This window comes from Hippocampus bargibanti, linkage group LG12, assembly GCF_051943395.1.
Source record: "Hippocampus bargibanti isolate YZ-2025 linkage group LG12, ASM5194339v1, whole genome shotgun sequence".
In the NCBI taxonomy this organism is placed as follows: domain Eukaryota; kingdom Metazoa; phylum Chordata; class Actinopteri; order Syngnathiformes; family Syngnathidae; genus Hippocampus; species Hippocampus bargibanti.
The window spans coordinates 23,082,110-23,098,880 of record NC_142745.1 but is presented as its reverse complement, the minus strand read 5'-3'; the positions used below and the strand labels follow the sequence as shown (position 1 = coordinate 23,098,880).

Sequence of the window (16,771 nt, the reverse complement as noted above, 5' to 3'; positions counted from 1 at the left end):
TGTGTTGTAAAGGTTGGTTAGAATCGAAAAGTAAGTATTGGTCAGTGTGCATAGCTTCCTAAAGACTTCTGTTTTTAGCGCTCTGTCCTCTTTTATAATTACTTTACAATCCAAAAAGGCTAGTTGGTTCTCTTTAATGTCCTCACGAGTAAATTTAAAGTAGATGTCTACCGAGTTGAGGTGATCTGTGAAGGATTGAATTTCTTGTTTCTTAATTATGACAAAAGTATCGTCCACATATCTAAACCAGTGTCTAGGTTTTGTCCCCGGGAAGGATGTGAGGGCCTGTTTCTCCATCTCTTCCATGTACAGATTAACCACTATGGGTGAAACTGGTGAGCCCATAGCACAACCATGAATTTGTTTGTAGAATATTTCCCTAAATGGAAAATCCTAGTATTAAGGCACATTTCCAATAATTGGCAGATGTGGTCCGGTTTAAGTTTGGTTCGATTCTAACATATTCGACACTCAAAACATATCAGGAGAGCACTCCAAAAGATAGGCTGCCAAATGAAAAACAAAGTAATGTAGTTTATTCAATACGCTGTAAGAATGAAAATTGTAAAGAGCAGTACATTGGGGAGGCTAAACAAATTCTCAAAAAAATACTTTATCTCATCGCAGGGATAATACTAGTGGGCCTCAATCGGCAGTACATTTGCACCTAAAAGCTAGCAACCACTCATTTGACGACAATGAGGTTAAAATCTTAGCGAAAGAAGATAGATAGGTTTGAAACGGGAGTGAAAGAAGCAATTTTCATAAAACAACTAAATTCTTCATTAAACCGGTTTGGTGGGGTGAGGTTCAATTTGGATCGTTCATACAATACCCTGCTTAGGCAATATAGGATTAGTTATGCTGATGAGGTGATACCGGTGGAAGTGGGGCATTCAGGCCAGTCGTTAGTCAGACAATAGGAACAATCAGTGGAGTGGCATGGATTAGTCCTCTGCTCCCCCCAACCTGAGAGCAGGGACCTATCATAGCAGAGTCCGGCACCGCCATGTCTGGACAATAGGGATATACAGTAAAGTCTCGTTATATCGATATTCAAGGGAGTCCGAAAAAATATCGATATAACCGGGACTATCGATATATCCGACCCTGTTTGCATGTAATTTTCTCCACGCGTGCATAGAAATAGTATCGATATAACCGGGACTATCGATATATCCGATATCGATATAACGAGACTTTACTGTATATATATAGGGCCTAAACTACCAGTAAGACTTTAGTTCGCTGAAGAGGCATCTTGGATAAGAAGCGAAACGTCCGACACCTTCAAAGAAGTACAGATGACGGCTGAAGAAAACTTTTCATCGGTTATCCTGTGACTGTAAAGTGACCTTGAGAGTTTTGAAATGCGCTTATAAATTAAATGTATTATTATTATTATTATTATTATTATTATTATTATTATTATTATTATTATTATTATTATTATTAAGAAATCTTTTCATCGATGGACCACGCCTGTACGACTGAGAGCTGACACAGACGTTAGCATCACTATACTTCTGTGAGAAGTATGTTGTAAGTGTCAAAGCTAATGAGCCGTGTGCAGGCTAGCAGTAACTTCGCGTATGGAGCCGGCAAGTTGACTTTCATTCCGATCGTATGGCTGGATTTTTACAAATGAGGAAGGGAAAACCATTCATGTTAACGGTGAATACTATCACAGTTATTTTAAATCATACATTCTGTCATTTTGTGCAAAAGTGGCCGTGTGTGTGTCTGTGTGCATGTGTGCGTCTGTGTGCGCGTACGCGTGTGTATGCGCGTGTGTACTTGCGTGTTGGGGCTCTCACTGAAAAACATTTCTAAATATAATTACTTTTATGGCTCTCTTAGTCAAAAAGGTTCCCGACCCCTGCTGATCTAGCGACTAGATAGCTAATGGCAAGCAAATAGATAGCTAATAGCCTTCCCTCCCTCCTCGACCACGGCTCTTGACCAATCACGTACAGCTTTAACTGAAGACTGGGGGCGGGGAATAGAGGGAAAAAAGCCAGCGGCCATTCCAGGAGCTCGTTCACGAACGACACATCACTCATTGTGGCGCTCCGTGTGTTTCCCGAAAAATAGTTCTTATGCCAGGATTATAGCTAGCCAGCCGGATAGATAGCTAACAGATAGCCAGCCAACCGGCTAGACAGCCAATAGATAGCGCGACTGGCCATCTATTAGCTATCTATTAGCTGGCTAGCTATCTATTAGCTCACTAGCTAGTTATCTGGCTATCTATTAGCTATCTATTGGCTATCAATTGGCTAGATATCTGGCTGGCTATCGATTAGCTACCTGGTAGCTATTTAGCATGAACAGGAGGTATAAAAATATGCATAAAATATGTACAACAATTGAGTTCGTGAAAAATATTCAGTCATGACTCTGGAATAAAAGCGCTTCTTTTTATTTATCTAGCTATCCACCTATCTATCTCTCTAGCTATCTAGCTATCTAGCTGGCTGTCTGATTTATTTGCTATCTATTTGCAATTTGCTATCTATTCAGAAAAAAAACAATTTGCTACCTATTAGCTATCTAGCTGGCTGGATAGCTATATACCTATGTAGCTATGTAGCTATTAGCTATCTATTAGCTATCTAGCTAGTTTTCTATGTATTGGAGTTACTTCCGGGTTGAGTGTACGCTGGCATATGTGGCTGCCGCTGCTCACCCACAGAAAAACGGCTCCTGTGACTGTAAAGTGACCTTGAGAGTTTTGAAAGGCGCTTATAAATGAAATATATATTATTATTATTATTATTATTATTATTATTATTATTATTATTATAAGATTATGTTCTCGCGTTAGCTAAACCGTTCGTAAAGCCGAGGTATCACTGTACTCTTTTGGCGTCTTTTACTGCGATTAGATAGTTAGACCAGCGGTCTTTACACATTTGATGAGAGAAACACAACAAGTAGGTTGCTACTCACCAGCGCTACTGGTTTGGTATTTTGTTGAGGGGACGCTTGGCGCACTCTGACCCACCGCATTGATGGCGAGAACCCGGAACTGGTAGTTGACATAAGGAGCTAGCTGCAGAATGACGGAGTTCAGGTCCCCGGGATAGGTGGCGAGATCCTGCCATCGACCGGGCTCCCAGCGGTCCTCCTCAAACTGCACCAAAAACTCTACAAAAGGTGTGCAAATGTACATACATGTAATATATACAGGCAAACCTCGGTTTCTCATCATAATCTGTTCCAGAAGGCTGTTTGAAAACGGATTTGTTCAAAAACCAAAATGATGTTTCAGACTGTAATCAATGTAACATTTTATTTTTTTGTAGGTATTTGAACACCTACAATACACTGTCTGTAAGAAAAGAATCTGGTTTTAATTAATAACATTTTGATCCGTTCCAAATCGAGAAAACAGCTTTTTTAAAAGCATATTTAACTATTTTGTAGCATATACTGTATAAACAATTAATAATAGAGCAGGTGATTTGTAAAATACTGTAAAAACATACTGGAATACTGTTTTCTTCGAAAACCAAAACAATGTTTCAGACTATAATCAATGTAACAACATTTTAATCCGTTCCAAAGACAGTAAAGTCTCGTTATATCGATATCGGTTATATCGATAGTACCGCTTATTACGATACTATTTTCATTTCCCTTGCACATTTCTAGTCTTTTTATGTATAATTAGTACCGTTTAGTACGATACCCGGTTATTATGATAATCCGGTTATTACGGTGCTCCTTTTCATCCCCCGCCGGCCATTTTTGTTGTTTATATCGATATATTCGTCGCGCCATTAGTCAACTTGGTCACGTGTCTTGTTACGTGAGCCGCCATCGGTCACGCCATTGGTCGACGTGGTCACATGAGCCGCCATCGGTCGCGCTATTGGTCGACTTGGCCGTGTGACTTTGTCACGTGACACGCCATCGGTCGCGCCATTGGTCAACTTGGTCACGTGTCTTGGTTACGTGTCACGACATCAGTCGCGCCATTGGTCGACTTGGTCAGGTGACTTGGTTACGTGCCCAGCACCCGTGTAGCAGAGCCATTTTCATTTTCAGACGCTAGCTCGTGTGTAGCAGACGAGATTGAAGTGTTTGTGTTAAAAGGTAAAAATGGGAAGCAGAAGAAGATTGATGACTTTTTTAAATTGTATACATAATACAGTAAGATGTAAGCGTTGCAGTTTCCCTGTTGTGTTATGTACATGCCCACTGTACTGTATATGAATGCAATCGTTTTTTGCAACAATGTTTCTTGTTTTGTCTGCTGAAGCGCGATGATTTTGAAAATTATTAACATTCCATACTGTGTATTAAAGGACAGCCGATGTCACTTTTTATTCAAATGCAAATAAAAATGACTTCACGCCAAGACGTCTTGCATTGCTTGTGAATCCAAACAATGGCTTCAGATTCGGATAATATGCTTTCTTGTTACACATCCAGTTATGAATATGTTTCAAATACACTGTAGTTCTGAAGATTAAAGCATACATGTTTACAATCATTAAATAATTATATGTGCCATTTTGAGGCAACATTGGGGGAACATCTCTGACCCAAAAAAAAGGGAGCTAATGGCCAGCTCCGTTTCTTATGTGGCGCTTGGCTGCCCTCTTTTGGCGGCTTTTGTTTAATGCAGTTCGGCGCAGGATCGGATATATCGATAGTCCCGGTTATATCGATATTTTTTCGGACTCCCTTGAATATCGATATAACGAGACTTTACTGTATAGAAAAAAAGTGTTTTTAAAAGCATATTTAAATATTTTGTAGCATAAACTGTATGCACATTTAATTAATATTCCAGAAGGCTTTTGAAAACGGATTCGTACGAAAACCAAAAGGATGTTTCAGACTGTAATCAATGTAAATAAATTTTAATCCCTTCCAAGTCTAGAAAACAGCTTTTTTAAAGGCATATTTAACTATTTTGTATCATAAACTGTATACACACTTAATAATATTCCAGAAGGCTGTTTGAAAACGGATTTGTTCGAAAACAGAATTAATGTTTCAGACTATAATCAATGTAACAACATTTTAATCCGTTCCAAGTCTCGAAAACAGCTTTTTTTAAAGCATATTTAACTATTTTATAGCATAAACTATATACCCCCTTATTAATAGAGCGAGTCATTTGTACATACTGTAATACTGTTTTGTTCGAGAACCAAAACGATGTTTCAGACTATAATCAATGTAACAACATTTTAATCTGTTCCAAATCTAGAAAACAGCTATTTTAAAGCATATATAACTATTTTATAGCATAAACTGTATCCACACTTAATAGTATTCCAGAAGGCTGTTTGAAAACTGATTTGTTCGAAAAACCAAACTGATGTTTCAGACTATAATCAATGTAACAAAATTTTAATCCGTTCCAAGTGTAGAAAACAGCTTTTTTTTTAGCATATTTTAGTTCATAGCATAAACTGTATACACACTTAATAATATTCCAGAAGGCTGTTTGAAGACTGATTTGTTCGAAAACCAAAATGATGTTTAAGAGTATAATCAATGTAAAAAAAAAAATCCGTTATAAGTCTCAAAAACCGCTTTTTTAAAAGCATATTTAACTATCTTATAGCATAAACTAAACACGCTAAAGAATAGAGCATGTCATTTGTAAAGTACTGTAAAAACAAACTGTAATACTGTATGTTTATTTTCACCAATTTTAATATTAACATTGAAACATAAAAAAGGAAGGAACATCTCTCTCTCCATACTGACCTCTGATGGGGCTTCTGTGGTCATTTCCAGGGATCCAGGTGAGGCGAACGCTCCGGGCTGCGGGATCTGACAGTTCTAGATCCATAGGAGGGTCTGGGCGGTCTACAACAAAACAAGATCTTAAAACCCATGACCAATGTATTGGATGTTTAAGCTAGCTATTAGCTGGCTAGTTAGCTTTCTATGTTCTAATGAGCTGATTTCAGTAAAGTCAGTCCATCGCCAAACAGTTATCAAAATAGCTTGGATCTTAAACCCATTTACCAATGAACAAGTAAGATATCAACAGACGGTGTAAAAGTATGCATAAAATATGTACAACAATTAAGTTCGTGAACAATCATAAATATTCAGTCATGACTAGATAGAATAGAGGAACTTCTGAAACTTGTTTTTATTTATCTCGCTATCCAGCTATCTATCTATCTGTGTAGGTATCTGAGCTATCTAGGTGGAGTCTGACTAGCTACTGTACCTAGCTAACTATCTATTTGCAATCTATTTGCTATCTATTTGCAATCTATTTGCTATTTATTTGCTATCTATTTGCTACCTATTAGCTATCTAGCTGGCTGGATAGCTATATATCTATGTAGCTAGCGATCTATTAGCTCTCTATTAGCTAGCCAGCTCGCTTTCTATCTATTTGAGTTACTTCCGGTTTGAGTGAACGCTGGCGCGAATGGCTGCTGCTGCTCACCCGCACAAAAACATCCGGTGACTGTAAACTGTCTGAGTTTTGAAAGGCGCTTTGAAATTAAATGTATTATTATTATTATTATTATTATTAAAGTCACGAAACACAAGCAAGGGAAGAAAATCTGCCCGCGTTGTATGTTACCTGGTGGCAAGGCACTAGAAAGTGAGGGGTTGAGGGAAGCTTCTTCTGTAAGGCCCGCGGGGTCAAGGGTCAGGAAAAGGGGGATAGTGGTTAGAGTTTGCTAATAAGGATGAGATGGAAGCACAATTGTTAAGAACACGTGATTTGGTGCGCAAGCATTAGTAAAAGACATATGACGTAAATATTCGACACATTTGAATTGATGATTTCAAATCAAATTTATGGCAGGGATGTGACAAAAGATGTCATTCTTCTACCCAAAAAAATCATTCACTCATTCACTGCCAGATGATGTGCAAAAATGTGTCCACTCCAGTGCCTGTCACGTTTTGCGAGGTGGTGATGGCGGGTTCGGATCCCAAAAAGCAGGCAGGAGTGAGTAGGAGGGTTGTTTGACAAATTGTATTAAAATAAAGTCAGCAGGAACAAAATGTAAAACATCAAAATGATCTGAATGGAAAAAAATACAAAGTAGCAAAAGAAATGTGCAGGTGCAGGAGGGGCCGACAGCGCCCCCCGTTGGTCGCCAACCAGATCATGACAGTGCCAGGGTTTTTGTCACTCTCAATCGAATTCCAGGACCCACTGAATATTGAATTTTAGGACGACATCAACATTCAATGCAGCGTAAGAAACCGTAGACTCTCTGGAGAAAAAAAATACATAGAAAAAAAGAGTTAATTCCTAAATGATATGGGTCTGAAGTTATATGACGTTGAAATGGGGCCAGCTGTCCAAAAGACAATGCCATACAAACATATTGTATTGGATTGGATTAGCCTTAGACCGGACTGTAAACTGTCTGCCTGGCTAGCTGTTGGCTATCTATTAGCTATTTATTTGCAATCCAATAGCTGGCTAGTCAGCGAGCTTTCTATCCATTTGAGTTACTTCCGGGATGAGTGAACGCTGGCGCGTATGGCTGCTGCTGCTCACCCACAGAAAAACTGATCCTGTGACTGCAAAGTGACCTTGAGAGTTTTGAAAGGCGCTTAGAAATTAAATGTATTATTATTATTATTATTATTGTTATTATTATATCGTCTGTGTAAGATCTCAGTCGTATAGGAGTGGTCCATCGATGAAATATTATTATTATTATTATTATTATTATTATTATTATTATTATTATTATTATTATTATTATTATTATTATTCGTCTCGCAGTAGAGAAATTTACATTTCACAGCAGCAAAGTTGTGAAACAAAGAGGAAAGAAAGAAGTACAAAAAGAAAATACGGGAACTGCTGCAAAGGCAGCCACTCTCGCGGCGCCATATTGAAGTAAAGAAAAAAAAATAACTAAACAAATAATGTGACAACACAAAGACACACAGAGTCAGTTATTCTTTAGCACTTCCTGTACCCTCTTTGTGACATGAAGCAGTTCTAGATGAAATGATTGTAAATTATTATATTGGTTGATCTAGCGCTTGAACAACAGCTGAAGCTGGAACAAAGCGCTAACATGGAAAAAGGGAAATGCTGCTTTAGAGGTCTGACCGATAGAGGTCTATCGGCACCCCCGCAAGAAAAAAAACAAAACCCAAACTAATTCAGAAATGGTGCTTCACGTCATATTTTCAATTCCCGAATATTATTTATGAATGGCAGTGAATGAGTTAAATGACTCTCCAAGTAAGTAGAGATTTTTTTAATATAGTATACTGTATATCCTGAAAATATTGCAGATTATTCATGGGACAAACATCACTGCAAATGTTTCAAATGTTTAAAAGCAAGTTTCATTTTTACTGCAATACGACGACTACCCAATGCAAATCTATTTTTTTCAAAAGATACAATACAGGTAATATCCGACTTACGACCGAGTTCCGTTCCGACCAAACGGTCGTAAGTCAAAATGGTCCTAAGTCGAAATCCATTCGAAATGTTGACTAGAGACTCAGAGGCAAAATGACAAGCAAACTCCCTCCCTCTGGTGCCATCACACAGTCGATTGCTTTGCGAGAGTGAGATGCTGGCTGGCTGGCCAAAATTGTCGTACGCGTTGCCGGCCTGCTGGCGCGTTGCGGTGCCAAGCGTAGAATTAAAATTGTAAACAAAATATTCATGGCACAACCATCACTGCAAATGTCTCAAATGTTTAAAAGCAAGTTTCATTTTTACTGCAATACTACAACTGCCCAAAGTAAATATATTCTTTCAAAAGATACAATACAGGGAACATCCGACTTACGAACGAGTTCCGTTCCGACCAAACGGTCGCAAGTCAAAATGGTTTTAAGTGGAAATCGCATATTCTTGCGATATGGCCGACGTGACGTTGACACAACAGGATAGTATACGATGTCTATCTGTTGTTTTTAAGCGTTTTCCATTGAATACTATTATATACCAAACTGTTTACACTTCAAGTCGAGCTGGTCGTAAGTCGGATGTTACCTGTACATGCAGTTAAGAGAAAGTTGTAGGACAGACAATGTCAGTAGTGTGTAGATTACTAGCCTCATGCACTATGCAGGCAACATCCAACAACAAAAAGTTGATATGGGGTCAGTATCCGTTCAAACTGAAGTTAAATGTAGTACTTCAACATCTCGGTGGAAAATATGAAAGCGTACCTAAGACAGTGAGACGGGCCGCCGCGGAGTCCTGGTCAATCTGGGTTTGAACGGTACACGTGTAAATTCCCTCGTCTGCCTCATTGATATTAGCGACGGTTAGCGATTCGTCATCTTTCTTCAACCTGGTGGGCAAAGAACGGCAAAGCCACGTCATGACGTAACATAACATACGTGACTTTTATTCACGTATGTTATGCTGCCAATCGAAATAGTCACAAATGTGTTATTCAACAACAGTGGGAAAATCATTCTAAAAACATATTTTGCTAAACAAAAAGTACATCAAACTAGAGTGGGATTAAAAAAAATGTACTCAATCCAGTGCCAAGGTTTTTGTCATTGTCACTCCAATTGCAGAACTCACAGAATATTGACTTTTAGTTATTAGCTAGCTATCTATTAACAAGGTATTAGCTGGTTATCTACCTACCTATCTATTTGCTGTCTATTAGCTATTTAATTAACCAGCAGGGTATCTACCTAGCTATCTATTAGCTATCTTTCTCGCTGCTATCTATCTATTAGCTAGCTATTAGCCAGCTAGCTATAAACTAGCTATTAGCTAGCTATCTATTAACTAGCTATTAGCTAGCTAGCTATTAAGTAGCTATCTATCTATTTGCTTTCTATTAGTTATTTAACTATCTAGCTATCTAGTTAGCTATCTATTAGCATCCTATCTATTAGCATCCTATCTATCTGGCTATCTATCTATCTATCTAGCTATCTATTAGCTATCTGGCTAGCTATCGATTAACTAGCTATTAGCTAGCTATCTATTAACTTGCTGTTAGCTAGCTATCTAGCTATTTGCTGTCTATTAGCTATTTAACTAACTAGCTGGCTATCTAGCTAGCTAACTATTAGCTATCTATCTATCTCTAGCTATCGATTAATTGGCTATCTGGCTAGGTATTAGCCAGCTAGCTTTATATCAATTTGAGTTATTCCGGGTTGAGTGAACGCTGCCGTGTGTGGCTGCCGCTGCTCACCCACAGAAAAACTTATCCAGTGACTGTCCAGTGACCTTGAGAGTTTTTCAAGGCGCTTAGAAATGACAAGTATGATGATGACAGAAACAGTCAATACAGTGTTAGAAACCGTAGATTAGCTTCTTTCATCAGAAAAAAAGAGTTAATTCCAAAGTTATATGCGTCTGGAGTTATCTGAGCTTGAAATGGGGGCAGCGGTCCAAAATACAATGCAATACATACATAGTGGATGATATAACGCTTTAACAACAGCTGAAGCTGGAACCAAAAGCTAACATGGAAAAAAGGGAAATGCTACCCCTTTGCGGAAAGGGAAAATGACCAGAGGTCTGACCGTCGCTTTATCGGCACCCAAGCATGAAAACAAAAAGACACATTTGGGAATGGCGCTCTACGTCATATCTTCTAATCCCTGAATAAATTCGGCAATAGCAGTGAATGAGTTACGTAATTCATCATTCTACGTGTAAGCATTCTTCCTTGCAAGCATCATCAATTATTCATTTATAATATGCAAATGTATGAGAACAATGAATTTATCAAGTTAGCTTCAAGTTGAAAATGCTAAGCTACGAGCGATAGGCTGTCCGTTACCTGCGTCCAAGGTAGATGGGCTTGTCATCCTTTGTCCAAGTGACAGTGACGGCAAGGCTCGCATCAAACTTCACTTTGCAATTCAAACGAGCTGTGGAGCCCCTGACGGCCGATTGGTGCTCGGGAGCCACCACGATACGGCTCGGCTCTAAGAAAGAATCCATTTGGAGAGGGATTTAGACCGTACATACGTTTACGTCATTCTATAACAGCTCTTTCGGTACAAATTCAAGTCAAAGGAAATAACTTGCTCTGTCGATATACCGTATTTTCCAGTGTATTAAGCGCATTGCCAATGAATGGTGTATTTTCTCACTTTTTTCCATATATGTATGTAAGGCACACTGGAGGATACGGTGCATCTTCAATGGATGAAAAACATTTTCCAAATATAATATACAAATACAGCTTACGGAGTTAATTGGTTCCCAGAAAGTGTGTGTAAGGCAAAAAGTTCGTCTGCCAAACATTTATTTCCCATAAGAAACCATTAAAATGAGAATAATCCCTTCACAGGTCCCCATAAAACATAATTTTCTACAAAATAAGCCTTAAAACTACACAAAATATACCTTATTTTATGTATAATAAATATTGTTATTGTATTGTAATTAAAGAAATAAACTGTACTATATAATAAAGTAGTTTTACTGACCTTTGTTCTTGCTTTCCTCTTTCTTTCAAGACTTTGCTTCTGTTATCTATTACCTAGCTAGATGGCTATCTAGCTAGCTATATATTTGCGATCTATAAGCTATCAATAAGATAGCTAGCTAGCTAGCTAGCTATTAGTTGGCTGCCGCTGCTCACCCACAGAAAAACTGATCCTGTGACTGTAAAGTGAGCTTGAGAGTTTTGAAAGGCGCTTAGAAATCAAATGTATTATTATTATTATTATTATTATTATTATTGTTATTATTATTATTATTATTTGTGATGGTCATTGATGTAGTTGCCTCTTGATGAGTGAAGTTGCCGTGCTTTCTCCGCGTTAATACCCTCACTCACACTTTCCCTGTCATTGTCTGCTTTTTTGTTAATCAAAATCAACAGAAGTTTTTCAACCAATTCTATTGCCTGAGACCGTTGCTTCGAAAATACAGACACACCCTTAGCCACACATAGCAATGGTCGACTTAGCATACCGGTACTGGGAGGCAAAGTCACACAAACGAACACCTCGTTGGTGTTTTTTGATGATCTCCTTATTCTACTCGACCGTCATTTTCTTTTGTGTCCTGTTCGGCTGTGGTGGGGTCTTTTTTGCTCCCATAATAGCAAAAGTACTCCACTCGATAACAAACCACGTCCGCACTCAAAGAAAACTAGTCTGCCAGCCACGTGGCGTTGTGTCGTTTGGTTTGTCCGCCGAAAACTAGTTCGTATGCCAAGATTATATTCTTGCAATTTAACGTTCGTAAGTAACGTAAATGTTTGTAAACTAAAGCGTTCGTAAGCTGAGGTTCTGAGGTTCTGAGGTATAACACTGTTATACCTCATACCTCAAGAAAGGTGAACTCAAATTAACCCACAATGGAGTCCATTTTGAATTATTATTATGATTATTATTATTATTAAAATGAATGAGAGAGGTGAGTTCTAACAGCATCACATTTCGTCCGACTCCATTGCAGTGTTGTGTTGTCTGACCTTTGACCTCCAGGCGGACCTGGTTTTCGGCCATGCCCAGGATGCTGCTGGCCACGCAGGTGTAGGTGCCCTCATCCACCGCTTTGGCACGTTTGATCTCCAGGGTGCCGTTGACGTGAACAAGGTACTGACCGCCATCCAGACCGCTGCCTTGGCCGTTCTTAAACCTGCCACGGAACCAAAAAAGTTGCCCAAACGAACCATTTCAAGGGCAACGCAACCTTTTTTACGCGGGCTTACCAGCGCAACTCTGGAATGGGGGAACCGAAAAAGGGGCAATCCAGAAAGGTGCGGTTGTTCTCAATCACTTTGATCAGTTGATTTTTCGGGCCAAGCATCCTTGGACGCATATCTAGAGAGAAAAAATATATATCTTGTCTTATATACAAAAATATACAACAATACTACTACTACTACTACTACTACTACTACTACTACGACTACTACTAATAATAATAATCATCATCATCATCATCATCATCACCGCCATCATAATCATAATAATAATAATAATAATACATTTCATTTCTTCTTCTTTTCCTTTCAGCTTTTCCCATCAAGGGGTCGCCACAGCAAATCAGTGTCCTTCATCTTGAGAGGTTTGATCCGCATGTTTGTTTTGGCCAACCTTTTACATCGGATGCCCTTCCTGACACAACCCTCTGTATTTATCCGGGCTTGGGACCGGCACAAGAAGACATATGTCCCTTTGTGGCTACAGAACAATTCGCTCAGTAAAAGGCTCCCAAACACAAAATGGTAATCGGCACAGCAACATTCAAAAAAGCAAAAACTATACTCACTATATATATATATATATAAATAATTCATTGTCGGGGAATAAACAAACATGATGTTCGATTTGGATTTGACTACAAGTGTGTGTGTACGAGGGGCGTAACAAAATTTTTTGTGGATTGGAAAACCGGTGAGAAACCGGTTTTGATTTTAAAGGTGCAAGTCGTGTAATTAAATATATTGAGAAATGTATCAAATTCTCTTTTGGAAATCCATTTTGTTCTCAGGTGATCAAGGGATGTTTCAATGTTTCAGTATTTTGGCGCTGAAATATACAAATGTCAACTGTGTAACAATTCCAATTTATGTCGAGCTTTTTTCAGGAAAATATGTTGCCGGTGGGTACACTTACCCGACTGTAATCTGTATATTGTTTGTCGCATTTTTCATGCAGCTCTTTCTGCTGCCGCTCAAGTTCCCTCATCCGAATATCGCCTATCTATTAGCTAGCTAGGTATTTGCTATCTATTAGAAATCTAGCTGGCTATCTAGATAGCTATATAGTTGTATTAAGTTCATCCTGTCTACTTGATATCTAATTTAAAACAGATTCTTATCTTACAGACAGTGTATTGTAGGTGTTTCAAATACAGTAAAGTCTCGTTATATCGATATCGGATATATCGATAGTCCCGGTTATATCGATACTATTTCTATGCACGCACGGAGAAAATTACATGCAAACAGGGTCGGATATATCGATAGTCCCGGTTATATTGATATTTTTTCGGACTCCCTTGAATATCGATATAACGAGACTTTACTGTACCTGACATGTTTCGGCGTATACTTCCGCTTTCGTCTGACGAAGGCAGAAATTAGCTCTCTATAAACTAGCTAGCTATTAGTTATAAGAATAAGAATAATCAGAATCAGAAAACCTTTATGTGTCCGACAATGGCGAAATTTGCAGATATAATGATGATGATAATACATTTCATTTATAAGCGCCTATGTATTTGCTATCTATCTATCTATCTATCTATCTATCTATCTATCTATCTATCTATCTATCTATCTATCTATCTATCTATCTATCTATCTATCTATCTATCTATCTATCTATCTGGTATCTCTTAGTTATCTAGCTGGCTATCTAGCTAGCTATATATTTGCTATCTATAAGCTATCTATAAAATAGCTAGCTATTAGTTATAATTGGATTTGGATTGGATTGGATTTGCCTTTATTAGTCTCACAGTGGAGAAATTTACATTTCACAGCAGCAAAGTGATGAAAGGAAGGAAAACAAAATACATGATCTGCTGAAAAGGCAGCCACTCTTGCGGCGCTGTCTTGAACTCAAAAGATCAAGACATAATAATAATAATAACAATAATAATAATCATAATAATAATCATAATAATAAATTTCATTTATAAGCGCCTATCTATCCATCTATCCATCTGCTATCTAGCTGGCTATCTAACTAGCTATATATTTTCTATCTATAAGCTATCTATAAGATAGCTCTTAGTAATGACAATAATAATAATAATAATAATAATAATAATAATAATAATAATAATAATAATAATAATAATAATTTAATTTCTAAGCGCCTTTTAAAACTCTCAAGGACACTTTACAGTCACAGGATAAGTTTTTCTGCGGGTGAGCAGCGGCAGCGACACGCGCCAGTGTTCACTCAACCCGGAATTAAAGCACACATAATATAATAATAATAATCATCAAATGATAATGATAATATGATAATAATATTAGATAGCCATTAGACAGCTAACCAAATACATACCTATATAGCTAATATATCGCTAGCCAGACAGTCAGCCAGCCAGCTAATATATAGCTAATAGATAGCAAATAGTTAGCTCGGTAACTAGCCATTAGATAGCAAATAGATAGCTCGGTAACTAGCCATTAGATAGCAAATCGATAGCTCGGTAGCTAGAAATATAATTAACTCATTCACTGCCATTCCGGAATTTATTTGGGAATTAAAAATATGACAGAGCGCTATTCCCACATTTGTTCATTTTTTTCTTGTTTGGTTGCCGATAAAGCGCTAGTCATAGCCTCTGGCAATGTTTTCCCTTCCATAAGAGGGTAGCATTTCCCTTTTTTATGTTAGCACTTTGTTCCAGCTTCAGCTGTTGTTAAAGAGCTATAAAAACAATCTGTAGATATCGCATTGTATTTTAGACAGCCGCCCTCATTTCAAGCTCATATTGTCACGGTTTGCAAGGTGGTGATGGTGGTTGTGGATCCCAAAAAAAGCAGGCAGGAGGGAGTAGCAGGATGTATTTGACAAATTGTATTAAAATAAAGTCAGCAGGAACAAAATCTAAAACATCAAAGTCATCTGAACAGAAAAGTACAAAGTATCAAAGAAAAACCATGAGTAAAAATCTGCCAAGATGAAACAAACTGACAGGGCCTTATAATAATAACAATAATACATTATACAACAATAATACATTTAATTTCCAAGCGCTTTTCACAACTCTATAGGACACTACAGTAACGGGATTTTTTTGTGCGGGTGAGCAGCGGCAGCCACTCGCGCCAGCGTTCACTCCACAATAATAATAATAATAATAATAATAATAATAATAATAATAATAACAGATTGCATTTATAAGCGCCTTTCAAAACTCGCTTTACAGTCAATTTTAGTTTGCTGACAAAGCCTCTTGGATGAGAAGCGAAACGTCCGACACCTTCAAAGAAGTCCAGATGACGGCTAAATAAACCTTTTAATTGATGGACCACTCCTGTACCACTGAGAGCTTACATGACGTTCCTGATCCAATGGTGAAAATGAATAAAACTCAGGAAAGGGCAACCCCCCCCCCCCCCCATTTTTTTTCAAATGCCATCCCCTTGTCTCCCTCCAACTCACCAATGACATTGACGAACGCATTTGCCAGAAGATATCCATGCTGGTTGGACGCATTGCATTGGTAGACGGCGCTGCTTCCCATCTGCACTGAGCGGAAGATGATGGTGTCGCCCATCACTTGGCGACTCGGATCGGGAAGTGAGCCTGACCAGGAAATATTTGGACAAGGTGGAATTATTATCAGGAAATGGTTGAGATTTCTACATTTAGTGACAGGATCGGTGAAAAGGTTTCGTCAGCCGTCATCTGTACTTCGTTAAAGGTGTTGGACGTTTTGCTTCTCATCCAAAAGTCTTCGTCAGCGAACTAAAATTTTGCTGGTAGCTCTGGCAATATACTATATATACAGGTAACATCCGACTTACGACCGAGTTCCGTTCCGAACAAATGGTCGTAAGTCAAAATCCATTCAAAATGAATGAGTTAAATGACTTTTAAATGACCCTTTGAAGCAGAGGTTTCTTTTAACACTGTGTATCCTGAAAATATTGCATATTATTCATGGCACAACCATCACTGCAAATGCTGTATCTCAAATGTTTAAGAGCAAGTTTCATTTTTACTGCAATACTACAACTGCCCAAAGTAAATATATTCTTTCAAAAGATACAATACAGGTAACATCCGACTTACGACCGAGTTCCGTTCCGACCAAACGGTCGCAAGTCAAAATGTTCGTAAGTCGAAATCCATTGAAATAAAATGTCCAATA

At 38.2% G+C, this 16,771-nt stretch overlaps 1 protein-coding gene across 12 annotated transcripts in view; it reads right to left on the bottom strand.

The window, feature by feature from the left end:
* nfasca (neurofascin homolog (chicken) a) overlaps positions 1-16,771 on the bottom strand; it is a 118,374-nt gene that overhangs the window by 81,050 nt on the left and 20,553 nt on the right. For 10 of the 12 annotated variants that reach the window (XM_089009337.1, XM_089009342.1, XM_089009344.1 and 7 more), the window contains 8 exons: positions 16,060-16,203; positions 12,639-12,750; positions 12,399-12,565; positions 10,749-10,896; positions 9,160-9,284; positions 6,575-6,619; positions 5,734-5,835; positions 2,953-3,150 (listed from right to left, as the gene is read on the bottom strand). In XM_089009337.1, coding sequence (XP_088865463.1) covers positions 2,953-3,150; positions 5,734-5,835; positions 6,575-6,619; positions 9,160-9,284; positions 10,749-10,896; positions 12,399-12,565; positions 12,639-12,750; positions 16,060-16,203 — 1,041 coding nt within the window. The remainder of the gene's footprint in view (positions 1-2,952; positions 3,151-5,733; positions 5,836-6,574; positions 6,620-9,159; positions 9,285-10,748; positions 10,897-12,398; positions 12,566-12,638; positions 12,751-16,059; positions 16,204-16,771) is intronic. The other 2 variants (XM_089009340.1, XM_089009349.1) reach the window with 1 other exon arrangement.